This window comes from Eublepharis macularius, chromosome 1 (assembly GCF_028583425.1).
Source record: "Eublepharis macularius isolate TG4126 chromosome 1, MPM_Emac_v1.0, whole genome shotgun sequence".
In the NCBI taxonomy this organism is placed as follows: Eukaryota; Metazoa; Chordata; class Lepidosauria; order Squamata; family Eublepharidae; genus Eublepharis; species Eublepharis macularius.
Window position 1 is genome coordinate 177,414,228 of NC_072790.1, and position 15,978 is coordinate 177,430,205.

The following is a 15,978-nucleotide window of genomic DNA, read 5'->3' on the forward strand; positions in this document are numbered from 1 at the left end:
TGGAGGGGAGACATTTTCCCATTTCTGCTGCTCCGTGTGGAGGTATTGTGTACACGTGCGGCAGCAGAAGCGGGAAAACTCTTCCCCTCCTCCCGCACTGTTTTTGGCTCCATGGCAAAATTGTAAAAGAAGTACCATCTAGAGTGACCCTACCTAGAAAGCCTTAGTAAATATTTGATTTGCTTGGCTTTCACCTAAAGTGCTAAAAAGAATAGTACACAATGCATAGAGAAATTTGTTAGTGCTAAAGACAATTTTTGTTCAAGGTGTTAAATTCTGTTGCTTTTTAAGCTCAAATGCATTTCAATAGCAGTGGTGCTAGTACACTCAGAGAAAACCCATTTAAATCACTAAATATTTGGGTTAATGGCAGCATTATTCCTTGCCTTACATTTCTCCTAACTTCTAGATTTTTGCTTGCATACAAGGCATTTGGGAAGGATGGAAAGGGTTACCGATATTTCACGATAATCATTTTTTTCCTGAAAGATCAGATAGACTTATCTCTAATCTCTTACATTGTCATTCCAGCTCTTGTCTAGTTATTAGAATAGTGTGATAAGCCTGTACTGGAAATGACATTTGTTAAAGAGAAACTCCAAGGGAAAAAGAGAGAGAGAGAGCACCAGTGTGATACAGCGGCTAGAGCAACAGACAAGGATGTGGGAGACCCAGGTTTGATTCCCTGCTCTGCCATGAAAGCTTGCTGGGTGACCCTGGGCCGGTCAAATACTCTTCACCTAACCAACCTTATAAGGCTATTTCAAGGGAAAAAATGGAGGAGAGGAGATTGATGTAAGCTACTGTGGGTCACCATTAGGGAGAAAGACAGGATATAAATTAAGTAAAAAATGTTAAAAGATAGATACTACATACTAACGGCATATGGTCATTCTGATCTGAAGAATGCTCTGCACTATCAGAAGGGCCTGCCCATTACTCTCAAGGAAGAAAGTTAGAGAATAAATAGAAGTGATTCATGTTTGTTGAGAGAACAGCAGTAGAAGCAAACAAAAATTATCTTCTAATGTTACAATATTTAGTCAATATGAGTCTGAAGCAAGTTCAGTAACTGGCTCCTATCCTAATGCTTGGTCCTCCTGAAGTCTTAAGAGTTATTACAGTTTTTGGAAGAGAGAAGCCCATTTCCTACTAATTCTCCCCACCAATGGCAGCAAACCCACTTTACTTCTTACACTGTTCTTGAGGGGCCACTGACCACCACCACCACCCATGATCAAAATTTTGGAAGGCTCAGTGGGCTGCAGTGGGAGAAGGAAGAAGGAAATTCCTGCTTCCCAGTATCCACTTTATGAGTGGATCTTGTTGGATACAAGTTACTAGATTTTAAAATAAAAGATTCTGGATTTCATCCTTTCCTGGCTATAGTGCAGCTTGACTCACAAACCCCTGTCCCTCCATCTCAGATATCTGGAATGGGGCCCTAGGATTACTTCATGATGAGACAGTCTGGGCATACTCAATATTAATCAACTCACTTGCTTCACATGTTCCAGAACAGCGCTCTTGTGTTAAGGGACTTAGAATTTTGCTTGATGTGCAGGTTTCTAAAGAGTTGGGTCCTGGTTCCCCAGACCCAGTTCAGATACCCTGCAGCCACACAGCAGCTGTGGGAAATGGCTGTTATAAAATAAAGGAGAGCCCAAATGCCCTCAGAATGCCCCTGCGGGGGGAAGAAGGGTTCCTCTCTTCCCCCTCAAGCTGTTTTCCAAAATAGTGAGGGAGGGGGTGTCTCTGTATTTATTGGAGGCCCAGGTTGCAGCAGTTGCCCAGTCTGCTTTTTTCCATCTTCGGCAGGCCAGGCAGCTTGCTCCCTATCTCTTGACCTGTGACCTGGAAACAGTGATCCATGCAATGGTCATCTCCAGATTGGATTACTGTAACTTGCTCTATGCAGGGCTTCCCTTGAGTCTGACCCAGAAATTACAGAGGGTCCAGAACACTGCTGCCCATGTCCTGACGGGTGTCCCTTTCAGGACACATGTAACTCCAGTGCTGCAGCAGCTACACTGGCTTCCCATGGAGTTCCAGATCAGGTTCAAGGTTTTGGTATTAACCTATAAAGTCCTAAACGGACTGGGACCAGCATACCTGAGAGACTGTCTCTTCCCATATATTCCCCGGAGGGTGCTGAGATCAGCCAGTAAGCACCTACTGGTGGTCCCTGGCCCCAGGGAGGCTCGATTGACCTAAACCAGGGCCAGGGCCTTTTCAATCCTGGCCCCAACCTGGTGGAACTCTCTGTTTGAGGACACCCGGGCCAGCCAAGATCTTGTCGCCTTCAGGTGGGCCTGTAAGACAGAGATGTTCCGCCAGTGTATGGTTGAGGCCATCAGAGTTTCCACCAAACGAGCCTCTCTCCAGGTCTCCTCTATGTCTGTAGGGGGTATTGACCATCTCCCCCCCATATATGAGCGACCACACATAGTAAAAAGCCGCACCTCCACCTCCGTCAGATGTTATATGGTTTTTATACGGTGAGCTGGTGTTTGATTAGAAAACTGTGTTAATTGATTGTGATTTTATCTTGTATATTTTATCTTCTGTTGTGACCAGCCCTGAGCCCGCTTGCGGGGAGGGCAGGATATAAATATAATAAGTAATAATAATAATACTGCTCCATGTGAAATATTCTGTGTACATGGAGCAGTAAAAACAGGGAAATCTCCTCCTCTGTGCTATTTTGACACAGGAAACAGCTTGAGGAGGGAGGCAGGAGCTCTTCCTTCCAGCTGCTGTGTGGCTGCAGGGAACCTGAGTTGGATCTGGGAAACCTGGACCCAACTCTTTTAAAAACCTGGGTATCAAGAGAGACCCTAAGTTTTGGAGAACACAAAGAGTCAGATTCTGCTTTTACAAACATATCTAAAAGCTGGGTATATTTAATATCCTGGAATAGAAACAATGTCCTGTTCCATTCCAGGATTCTGGGAAGAGAGGAAGGTGTCCATGTCTTTCATTCATGGTAATGAAGGGAGGTGTCATACTTGAAGTGCCCCCTATAGTGAAGGGAAATGAAAGCTCAGTGTAATACTTCATTTCTTATTGTTGAGGGCTGCTGATCCTTGAAAGAAGAAAATCAGTGTGTCTTTCCCTGACATCCAGAGTATTTCTCAATCTTCCTCCTTTTCAGTGAAGGCAAGGCAAGTTTACTGCACAGAGGGTAACTACATTAGTGTGCGCTCCCTCTACATTGTAACTTTTAATTTGATGTGAAAGCTGTGAGAGTCTCTGCTATAGAACAGTTACAGTTGCTGGAAGATTATCAGATGTATGATATATTTATATTTACATCTCCATAGAATATAGATCTGGTATGGATACAGAATGTACCTTTTCATGCCTCTTACTTCTGCATCATAGATGTATCTGTTGCCCATTGAGAAAGGTTGACAATCAATCAATCAATCAATCAATCAATCAATCAATCAATCAATCAATCAATCAATCAATCAATCAATCAATCAATCAATCAATCAATCAATCAATCAATCAATTTTTTCTTTTTTGCTTACTAGGAGTTTGTGTCCTTGTGTTGTAAACTATGATGTTAACTCCCCTGAAATTGAAGTGCTGGAGGCCACTAACAGGAAGTATCAGGTAAGAAAGATTAATTTGAGAAATATTTATTAACTTTCCCTCCTCTTTCCTAGACCCAGCTTGTATAGCCAAGTATAATTCATTATTGCAATGAACCATCAAAATATCACTTTGTTGTACGACGTGAAACAGCCAGCATAGGTCAGCTATAATGGATAAAACCTTCTTACCTCGTTAATATAGCTCCAATTCAAGGAAGACAAGTTGAACAATGATCCCATAGTAACTACTATGTGGTCTGATGAAGTCATCCTTGGTAAAAAATGCCATAAATCAGGGAAAACAAACATCTGTGTTTTGGGGACCACTCTGTTCTTCAGACAGTGGTCTTGCAGCCAGAAGTATATGACAACCTCATTAATGGTCAGGTTCCACAATAAACTTATCAACTTTAAAGGTTTCCCAGTCACAAAGCTTCTGTATTCCATATATAAATATGCATATTTATATATATATATATATATATATGTAGACTATATACAAAATCAGTAACACCGAAGTATGGAATATCTATTACTTAACACCACCACCGTTTCTTATCAATGAAACTGGTGTGTGGGGGGGGTGACCTTTTACTATACCTTGATAAAAATGTGATAGGTCTGCAGTGCTGTTGGAGTAGAATCTAGCCTACAGACTACAATTGCCTATCTCTGCAATAGACTTGACTGAAAATTAGATGACACTGTGTTCTGTGGAGGAAGGGGGTTCTTTCTTTCTTTCTTTCTTTCTTTCTTTCTTTCTTTCTTTCTTTCTTTCTTTCTTTCTTTCTTTCTTTCTTTCTTTCTTTCTTTCTTTCTTTCTTTCACCTGTTGGCATGTAAACAGTCAGGCGATGGACCATGGCTCAGAAATAGCACATCAGGTAGCAGAGGATGTGAAAGAACTTTGCCTGAGACCCTGGAAAGACATTTCCTGTTAGTCCTTGATAGACCAGTGGTCTCTTCTTGTGTGTGTGTGTATATATATATATATATATATATATGTACGTATATATAAACCAGAAGGAGGATAAATTATGCTGAAGGTTCTGAATTCTGAATTATTTATCCATTTTTATGCCATGATATTTTCCCAACATAGTTCTACCTTCCTCATTTTTAAAACAAGGAGAACAAGATACATTTTAAAGAAACCAGTCTGGATGGGTAATTTTAATATTTTTTAAGTGTTAAAATTATGATCTGTCAGCTACTGCTCACATTTGAAAATTAGCCTGTAGTCTTAGGAATTGGCACACTTTACCCTGTTGCAGCAATGGGTAGAAGCAGGCTACTCAATCACCATGAAAGTGACCATTACTATAATATGATAGCTGCGGTTAACAATATATAAGTATATTGTCGAAGGCTTTCACAGCCGGAGAACGATGGTTGTTGTGGATTTTCCGGGCTGTATCGCTGTGGCATTGTAGTTCCTGATGTTTCACCAGCAGCTCTGACTGGCATCTTCAGAGGTGTAGCACCGAAAGACAGAGATCTCTCAGTGTCAGTGTCTCAGTGTTTGAAAATCCACAAGAACCAATATATAAGTATCTCAGATCTCTTCCATAAGATCATACAAATGATGTAGAATTGGCCTGTAGAATCCTATCCACCAGGGCTTTCTCACATTTTTGGTTTGTAAGAGGTTCCTGATTGGCTTGCTGAGTGAGAATGCTTGTCTCGGATTCTGAAAACAAAGTGGAGAGAGTAACGGCGTCAAACTGCAGAACAACCAATATAGCCGTCACTTACTAACTAATATAGCACTAAAGGATACTCGACACGTTTATATACAAAATTACAAAATTTACTCATACATCAAATGAATTCTAAATGCTCAGTAAGACAGATACTGTTTGGACAAACATGTTGGAACATATATCACACCCCCACTTCAACTAGAAAGGAAACAAGGGGGGGGGAATATACAAGCCAATCCCCTAATGTTTGCAGAAACAAAAATACTTATAATAGGGCTGAGAAAGCCTCTACACAGCTTCATACAGATATCAATATACACAATGCACATATATGTTGCCCAAGTCAACAATCAACAAAAAATCAACTGCTAAATTTGAATCGATATTTTCAAATTGTAACTGAACGGGTCAGCTAGCAAGAGGTCCCGTTTCCGGTTTCCCCTTCTTCAGAGCAGTTACAAATCCAGCAATTCAAATAGCATATCTCACAAAGTTACGGCTCACTCACTGGCGTACGCTAATGTTTGTTTCTGCAAACATTAGGGGATTGGCTTGTATGTTCCCCCCCCCATGTTTCCTTTCTAGTTGAAGTGGGGGTGTGATATATGTTCCAACATGTTTGTCGAAACAGTATCTGTCTTACTGAGCATTTAGAATTCATTTGATGTATGAGTAAATTTTTTAATTTTGCATATAAACGTGTCGAGTATCCTTTAGTGCTATATTAGTTAGTAAGTGACGGCTATATTGGTTGTTCTGCTGTCTCGGATTCTGGCCTGTTCGGAACTGCCAAACCTCTGTCTCCGGGGCTGTTGTTTAGCCCCAGAACTGTGTAGTCTCCCCTGCCTTAATGCTTGTCACCTAGACTTTACTCTGAACTCTCAAAATGCAGATTTCTTGGTTGACATTTCAAGGATTTGTATGTCAAATTTATGCAAATATGCAACATGTAATAAGAAGTTTATTGTTGTGTTGCACTGAGAGACAATACAGTCCAAGGGAAAAATTATTGTGCCTAGATCTAGTCTGTCAAATGCCCACTCAGTTTCAGATGGCTTTGGGACAGACCACACAGAGTTCCCATAATTGCCACCATGATGAAAGCACTGTGGCTTAAACTTTGGATTGGTATAAATTAATTAAAGGCTCTTGTGAGCTGAAGGTGTACATAAACAGAAGAAGCAGCCACCTGCATCACTTCATGAATTCCTGCTCTAGCTTTGCCTCCTTAGAAAATGGGTCCTAGCTTAATAAGCACAGAATATTCTTTGAAAGAAGAAGGCCCCATTCCCGCCCCTGGCACCTCTAGTTAACAGTATTTCATGCAGCAAGACCAGTAAATATTTCTGCCTGCTTTTGGAGGGCTGATGCCATTCAGAGTACTGAGCTAAGTGGACCGACCAATAACCTTGATTTGCTTGACTTGCAGCTTCATGAGTTCTTTTCAGTCAGCCTCCTCTGGGCTCAGGTAATTCTCCAACTTCATGAACTTTACTTGGGCAGTTCACTCAACTCCAGTGAGTGAACTGGAGCAAAATTACTGTCAGAGGAGGCTGCCTATTGTGACTCTACATGAGTAATTGCTTCAAGGTTGTTTCCTTGCAGTCAGGAGACGTGTCTAGATAACTCAGAGGGAGGGATTCTCCTCAGCAAGTAATTCGTTCTCTTGTATAATCTAAACTTAGAGGGCTATTAAGAATAAAGTGTCTCCAGTTTTAATTCAGAAAAAGTGTGTCTTGGCTAACAGACATTTGGGAAATACAGAGCTAAGAACTACATGTTAATCTGTACACTAACATCCTGATCCAAAACATTATAAATTCAGTTGAAGGAAGTAGGATTTAGAGCCAAACTACAAGTGACGTCTTACACAGGTTGGACACTAGTCGGCTTCCCTCAAGTTTTGATGGGAAATGTAGGCGCCCTGGTTTTACAGCTTGGCTCTCCATTACCAAAATAGAGAGAGTGACGGCGTAAGACTGCAAATCAACCAATATAACCGTCACCTACTAACTAATGTAACATGAAAGAATACTCAACACTCTTATATGCAAAATTACAAAATTTACTCGCACAGCATTGAATACCAAATGCGCAATCAAAACAGTTCTAATTGAACAGCCGTATTAGGGCATGTATCACACTCCAAATGAAAACAACAAGGGGCGGGGAGAACTTTTTTAACCAATCCCCTATAGTTTGCAGAAACACAACCACTTTGAATAGGGCTAAGGAAGCCTCTACACAATTTCATACAGATATAACGGGTCAGCTAGCAAGAGGTCCCGTTTCCGGTATCCCCTTCTTCAGAGCAGTTACAAATACAGCGATTCAAATGGTACATCTATCTCATTTACGGCTCGCTCATACGCCAGGGAGCGAGCCGTAAATGAGATAGATGTACCATTTGAATCGCTGTATTTACAGCTGCAAGACCAGGATGCCTACATTTCCCATCAAAACTTGAGGGAAGCCGACTAGTGTCCAACCTGTGTAAGACGTCACTTGTAGTTTGGCTCTTAGGTTAAACATACCTAACTGCAGTATCAATGCTTTCTGTGGTATGTACAGCCCATTCCTGTCTACATTTACCTGGAAGCAAATCCCATCAAATTCAATGAGCTTCACAGGGAAATATGCGTAAGCAGACCTGCACATTACTTGTAGCTTTGATCCTTTGAAGGACTTGATTTCTTTTACAGATTTCAACTACTGGTGCTATGATTTCCAGACGAAGGTGATTGTTAACTTCCTCACATGCCATTTCTCCCCTGATAATTGCTACATCCAAGCTGCTTTAGGGGGGAATGAGGAAAATATGGGCATCTACATTTTCCCCAACAAGGGTAAAAGCAGCTTCTGTATGGTGATTTGCAGGAGGAGGATATATGGGGAATGGCTAAAAAGCCCATTCTCACAATCAGTCTATGCTTGGAAATCACAGCCCTAACAACTACAGTGTATAAAGAATTTATTTTTTTTAACTAATGTATAGATCTACTCTGAATCACAGCTAACCTTATTTAGATCAAGGCTATAATGTGTTGGGACTAAAACTTCCTGCTATCATAGCAATAGGTAATTTGATCTGGAGAGAATATGTAGACTCTGCAAAGTTGGTAGTTTCCTATTTATCTAGACCAGTATGATGACTTTGCTTTTTGTAAAACCCTTGGGAGTCTGTAATCCATAATGTGGAAAAGAATTACATGGCAGATTCTCAGATGAATAAAAAAAGGGGAATATATACTTGAAAGAGACAGAGGAGCTGCCATGTGCTTAGCAATAATTAGGTGACCTGGTTAGAGGCAAATGAGGATTAAGCAAAGGATTCAGGAAGGACCCTGTCATTGGGCTTTGAAATGTGGTTTAGTAGGACAATGAACAGAGGGCAGAAGTAGGAGATGGAAATTTTCCTCTGCTTAGGGTTTTGGAATAAATCCTAAGAGGAGTGAGGGTTAAGTGGGAGATAATCAGCCCCCCCTCCCCCTGCCAACCCTTGCTGGGTTTAGCATAGGACTTATGTATTAGCCTCAGGTTGTGGGAACAAAAGACAGGGCTCCAGGGTGCTTTGAAAACAAAGCTGCAGCTGTATTGATTACAAAATGCACCCATACAGCATACACACACACCCCAACTGCTGGGCAAGCCCTTCAGTACTGGCTGAACAGGAGGGAGTTTAAGAAAGGCTGGTCAAGCCTTTCGGTGCTGATCGATCAGAAGATGAGATCTTTGAGGGGCCTTCTCATCCATGTTCTCTGCTTCAGGCAGCTCTAGATTTTATAGTCCATTCTTCATTCTCTCCTCCTTTTCTTCCCTTCAGGGAGTCTTTACCATAAATGGGTCCCCTTGGCACTCATTGATCCAGGTCTTATGGTCTGGTGGATGGTCTTGCCTCCTGGCCTGGTGATCTGGTAATATGTTCTTGACTCCACAGATGTTATGGAACTTTGCTGACAGGCATTTTTACTAGAGGTGGGCACGAACCAAAATACAAACCAAAGTTCATCACAAACCAAACCAATTCATGGTTTGAGAACTGGCAGTTTGTCAGAGCCCATTTCTGATGAGCCATGACGAAGTTTAGGTTGGTTCATTTGGTTCGTTTTTCAGTTTGTCACTAGAGATTTGCACCCCCTTGGGTTTCCCACTTTGGGATTTCTTGCCATTTTGCAAATGGCAAGTGCTGCTTTCAAACGCCAGCCATTTTTCAGCTGATGGGAGGGAGATCTCCCATCAGCTGAAAAAAGCTGCCTGCACAGCAAAAAAAGTGTTGCTGCTTTCAAACGCCTGTCACTTTTTTCAGCTGAGAGGAGAGGGAGGAAGGGCTTCCCTTAGCTGAAAAAAGCGGGGGGGGGGGGGGTGAAAGCAGCTTTTCAACTGACGAGAGGGGGATCCCCCTCCTGTCAGCTGAAAAAAGCTGCCAAGCAGCAACACTTTTCTTGTGCGGCAAGAACAGTGTTGTTGCTTTCAAACACCACCTGCTTTTTTTCAGCTGAGGGGTTTGAAAGCAGCTTTTTTTTTTACTCATGGCTTTGTTACTTCCCCTTTTCTTCCCTGTAGTGATCATACTGCAGCACTTTCCAGTCAGTAGGGTGAAGGAAATCTAGGGACCCTCCTACTGGTGGTCTCTTTTATTCCTGTTGTCCCAGGGTTTTCTTCTAGCCTGGATATTCAGCTCACACCCATGCTCTCAGATTTTTCTCATTCAATCACCTGGACAAGATTGCAGGGAGGGGCAGTATATGGGATTATCTATCAGGCTACTAATTACATTTTATTAGCTGTGAAATCTTCTGCTTGGCTACCTCAACACTAAGCCAAATCTAATGGCCAGTCTATGCCACCTGGTTCATACTGGGAAAAAACTCAGCTTCTGCTTTTACATGTTTCATATCTTTTCACCTGAAAAACACTTACACACTTTGACATTTGTTAACTGAAAGATACAAAAGCCTATAGGTCCTATATTTCATATCTGACTACTATAGTTGTCAGAAAGACAGTCATTCTGAAAAGATGCCATAATGGAAGAATTCAGAAGCCACATGTGAGAAAAGAGGCTTGGAACTAGGAGGGAAAATTTTGGCTAGTGCAGCTTATCATGCAAGGGGGCAAAAAACTGCATTTGCTGAACCTCTATCTTCTGTAAAGCTATAAAGATTCATGTATCCTGCCATGTTCAAATGTTTACATACACTGTATTTTAGAGAAGAGAGTCACCATAGAGTTTTATGGGAGTGCTACCAAAATGTAGACAATTGACTGAGGCTGAAGTTTTAATCTTACATGCTAGGCATAGTAATTCCTACAGGCTTTGGGAAACTGAGCTATGCCTTCTGTTGATCCTGCTAGTCTTGTGGCAGAACTATGCCAAAATGGTCATGGGAAATGTGGAGTTCCTTGGTTCACATGGGATTTTGTGAATTAGATTCCTTGTGATTAGAAACCTCCAGGTGAATGTGACAGCAAGCTCATCTATTCCTCCCTGCAACTTCAAGGCCAAGAAGATCCAGGCACTGCTGTAGGGAGGTGAGCATAGCTTAGAAGGGAACTTTCCTCAGGTGGCTTTAGTAGCTATCAGGACATTAGCTGGTGCAGTCACCCAAAGGCTTAACACATTGAGGTTTATTTGCAGGCTGTTGCATAAACTGATGACTGAAGCATGGATCCTTGTTCTAAGTAGTACCTCTTCCTTTAAGGTGCCACTCTCTTTCAGGTTTAGTAGCCTAGTATAATAAAACAAGCAGTAACTATGGGTTTTAATTTGTTAGGAGGGTACTCACCGCTTAATTGAGAGTGGAAGATATGACACAAGGGAAGATTTCACAGTGGTTGTACAACCATTTATGGAAAGAACAACTATGCCTAAGACCAAGGTAAAAGACAAAATCACAGATTAATAAATGTGCTAAATTTCTGCTTTGTGATCTGTTTTCTGTACACTTATCTTAAGTGCTCTGATTTATGCCCATGTTACCAAAATGTTAATTTCAACACAAGTAAAGATGTTAGAGCATAACTGTTTAGATGTCTACACAAATCATAATACTATTCAATAGTTACATAACATGACTTGTGGGTTCTAGACATCTTGATTTCACAGCTTGCATCACTCTAAATTTATGAATTAACAGAGCATAGGTATTTCTCCCAGGTTTGGCTAATAGTCCATTTTTCTCAAAATCTTGCTTCCTGTCCTGGATTTTTCAAACAGCAGTGGAGCATTCCATTCCCTTATATCCAGTTTATGAGTGTCAAACTTCAAAGGGCAGACTGAGCCAGAACTGTAAAGTTACAGACATGTTAAAGAGCTGCTCCATTTTGTTCTAGGACAGGATCTCTACTTCAGCATCTGTGTTTAGCCACACTCTTTGGAATGAGGGGGTTGATGTCATATATTTCAATATCTTTAATTTCATACGATGCACTATTGTAAATGTTTCCGTCTCTCTTGCTAGGAGGGGCTGCCCGATGCCTCATTTTTTGCCCCAGACTGCTTTCACTTTCAGCAAAAGTCTCACTCTCAGGCTGCTCGTGCTCTGTGGAACAACATGGTAAGGGGTTGGTATAGATTTATCCCTTAAATCTCTATAAATCTCTAAATCAGTGTAATTTACATCAACAGAGCAGTCCAAGAATTATAGCCATTGAATGTAGTGCATTGATGTTCTAGTTGCACAGTAGCATGGGGTTAACTGGATCAGGCTACCTTCATCAAACTTCATTATATATAAGAAGAGGTAAATCACTGAAGCAATGAAGTTGAAAATAGAATGAGGTAAATAATATAGGGTAGATAGAAACATTTGCAGTAAATGCAAAGCTTGAAAATGGGCAGGTTGGCTCTTAAACTTACCAGGAAAGCTGGAGAGTCTACCCTCATTGTCATCATTGACGTGGCCTGTGGTCTGAGGCAACTAGGCCCTCTTGCGCTTGTAGTGTAACATAAAGCTATTCCTAAAGATATGTATATGTTATGCTTACATGACTGTGCTAGATATTTACCATGGGCCAATGCTAACTAGTGGCATTCATAATGGACATAATGAGATATAATGCTGATATGGGCTACCTTCTGAACCGAAACATTTAGTGTACAATTATGGATTACTTCTCTCTCCCCTGAAGATTCTGGAGCTTAAAATGGCTTAATTTTTCCTATTTTATTCACCCTTCCCTCCTTTTTTTGTACAGCTGGAACCCCTTGGAGAAAAAGTAAATGCACAGGCCCTTGAAGCTGAGATAACTCTCAAATGTCCAAGTCCGGTAAAGTTCTCTTGAGAATATATATAATACAGTGTTATATATATATTATAATATACATAATATAAATAATACATAGATAACTTATGGTGACACCTTATGAGATCAGGCTAGCCTGGACGGGAATATATTTTCCTTTCATTTCATCATTGCTGTGCCTGTTGCAAAGACAAACTGCTTTTGCTCTCGAGATTGCAATAACTGCGCGAAGTGGAAAGGAGAGGCCTCCCCACTCTTCACGCAGCAAAGGTCCTCTCCAAACATAGAGCAAATGGGAAGAGGGGAGGGCATGGCCTGCCAGGCAAGCCAGTTTTGGTGGGGAAAGAATTTTCTCCATTCCAAATAAGGTGAGATGCCCAAGTCACTACTACCTGTGAAGAGCTGCAGCCTGACAATCCTCACAGGCTGACAGATAAGGAGATGGCTCAGTAAAGGACTGCCAGGGAGGAACTGTGAGTGAGAGAGATTCCCATTCCCTTCAAAGCAAGCACTGACTGAGTCATATGACATCCATATTATCAAATGTGAAATGGAGTAGTAACTTGTGAGTGCACAAGGCGTGTCCTCTGCTTTCATGAGCATGTGAGTTTCTGCCAGTCAACTGAACAATGACACGTTACCTGTATTGTCATGCCTGAACTCCTGGCAAGTAAGCAAAACAGCTATTGAGATGGCCTTGGCTCAACTTGAGATAGTGAGTCAGAAAGGAGGTTATTGCTAATCACAACCAAAGTGAGGAGGCCTGACCAATGCTGGCTTTTTTTGGCTTTAGGGACTAGTTCCATGTTATTGCTTTTCCCTGGGAGAAGAGGGAGTAATGTTTGAAAGGAGGATTGTGGCTTCTTCATAACCTGACTACACCTCGGATTGCCAACCCCAGTCTGAGAGGTTCCTGGATATTTGAGCAGTGGTGCCTGGGGAGGGTGGAGTTTGGAGAGGGGAGGGAGCTTAGCATAGATGTAATGCCATAATCCTCAAAGCTGCCATTTCCTCCAGGAAAACTGATCTCTGTAGTCTTGTCTTTTCAGATCCTGGAAGCTAAGCAGGGTCAGCCTTCGCTAGTAATTGGATGAGAGACCACCAGGGAAGTCCAGGGTCCCTATGCAGGGGCAGGCAATGGCAAACCACCTCTGTTTCTTTCTTACCTTGAAAATGCTACAGGGTCACCTTAAATCAGCTGCAGCTTGATAGCACACCAAAAAAAAATGGCAGTTGCCTCTAGGGGGTTTCTTCAGTCTGTGTTTTTTGACTCTATTATCCCTATGTCATAGGACCAGCCATACTTAAGGACATACAAGAACAGCAATTATACATACCCCACTCAGCCAGATGCTGCATAAAGACAGAGTTCCTTCTATCAACTCCATTTCAGGTAATCTGGACTACTTGATACCAAGGTTAGCACAGAACTGAGATTCAGGACCAGTTTCAGTGGTATTTTTTGTCCCTGTAAAGATTTAAAATGCAGTAATAAATAAAAATATCTCAGCTCAGCTTTCCAATTCATGTAATAGCAAAGAAAACCCCTTCAAATGCCACACATTAAATGATGAGACGATATGCATGTTTTCCTATACAGAAATGATCTCTGCTTAGGAAAATATTAACTGGCTTTCAACAGCAGAGTAGTATAAAAAATATTTTCTTAGTCTAAGGAATGTTTTTAAGATTAAGTGGAACCTTAGGGGTGAATGTTTTTCAGAAGAGCTTTTGTGTTTTCTGAACATTTTAGAATAACTACTCTTTGGGAATATGTCTGCATATTTTGCTGAAATCTAATATATGATTAGGAGCCCCGTGGCACAGAGCGGTAAGCTGCAGTACTGCAGTCCAGGCTCTGCTCACGTAACGACCTGAGTTCGATCCTGACAGAAGCCAGGTTCAGGTAGCCAGCTCAAGGTTGACTCAGCCTTCCATCCTTCCGAGGTCCGTAAAATGAGTACCCAGTTTCCTGGGGGTAAAGTGTAGATGACTGGGGAAGGCGACGGCAAACCACCCTGTAAAAAGTCTGCCAAGAAAACGTCATGAAGTGACGTCCCGCTTGGGTCAGTAATGACTTGGTGCTTGCACAGGGGACTGACTACCTTTACCTTTATAATATATGTTTATATAATGTTTGTTCATTTAAATTAATAGGTACAACATGAATCCATCATTTCAGGAAACTTGTGGCCTGCAATAGCTGTAACCTCAAGACCTCATATGCATTACTCTACTTTCCTACACTTTTATAACAATATTAGTAAATGAACCTTCCAGTCTGCAAGCATAGGAACAACATCAAGTGTACCAAAGAAAAAACTCCTGCAACAGGCAGCAAATTGGAAAGTTAACAAAAGCTACCTTTCTTTATTGTGCTAAATGTTTCTTACTTGTTCCGATAATACAACTCTCAGGTTTGCTTCCTGCTTCTTCTCACTCTTTATTTCTCTCTGTTCCTGTCAACCATGTAGCTAGAATGCTTAACTCTCAATCTATCCAGTAATGTAACTCCTTTAAATAAATACTTTGTTCTCTTTTAATTGCCTATGCCTTGAAGTTTGGTTCTTTACGAATAAAACTCATTCTGCTAACAAGTACCTGCTAACAGGTACATGTTCCTAAATGCTACCGGGAGTCCTAAACACCACCCAAAGCCTCCAATTCTTAGTGTGTAAATAGACAATTGAATTCTTTTGGCCAAAATCCTTCCAATGTGCAGTTTTGATTTTTCTCTGTTGCAGTACTGATCTCTGTTATGATGTAAACTGAGTTTTGACTGTTACAGATATAGTCCATTTTCAAACTTTTTCTAGAAATCATACAGGCACAATATCTACTATCTGGCTAGCTGCAAGTTACTTAATCATATTAAGGTTAATTTCATGTCCTCTGCTTCAAGGAAAAGACTTACAAATGTCTCCTCTCCTAGTTTTTTAATAATAAGGGTCTCTTAATAAACCCTAATCTGTTAGAGATTTAGACTTTAAAGTCTTCCACTTTGAGGAACTATTCCTCTTCCAAAGTTTTCTAGTAACTGGGCTGTCTCAAAAGTATGTACCAAATTTCAACTTTTATGGTATACCATGGGGGGATATACTTCAAGGAAGAAGTGTATAAATGTCCTGTTTTCGTATTTCCATGGATATTTACGTTTATAGGCTGGAAGATTTAAATGAACAAGAACCACTGTTGTTATAGTGACTTTGTGGTGAATTTTATATGGAAAAGATAATTGTGTAACATGAGTTTTATTTGAACTGGCTCAATGATGAGGATAAATACTTCCTTACCTTGCCTACTACCCTGCCAATAATAAGACATAAGAAAAAAACAAGAGCCCTGATCAGAGCAGTAGTCCATCTAGTCTAACCAGCTGTTTCACAGGGGTTTTCCACATGGGTTTTTCCATATGTTCTGGCCCTATAC

General features: G+C 41.1%; 1 protein-coding gene across 1 annotated transcript in view; it reads left to right on the top strand.

The window, feature by feature from the left end:
- The window catches only part of PLB1 (phospholipase B1), a 76,588-nt gene extending 61,496 nt beyond the window's left edge, over positions 1-15,092 (top strand). Inside the window, exons 26-31 of the mRNA XM_054993242.1 lie at positions 3,540-3,621; positions 11,079-11,183; positions 11,766-11,861; positions 12,502-12,573; positions 13,842-13,942; positions 14,707-15,092. Of these exons, the coding sequence (XP_054849217.1) occupies positions 3,540-3,621; positions 11,079-11,183; positions 11,766-11,861; positions 12,502-12,573; positions 13,842-13,910 (424 nt within the window). The 3' untranslated portion in view covers positions 13,911-13,942; positions 14,707-15,092. The remainder of the gene's footprint in view (positions 1-3,539; positions 3,622-11,078; positions 11,184-11,765; positions 11,862-12,501; positions 12,574-13,841; positions 13,943-14,706) is intronic.
- Positions 15,093-15,978: the final 886 nt, after the last annotated feature.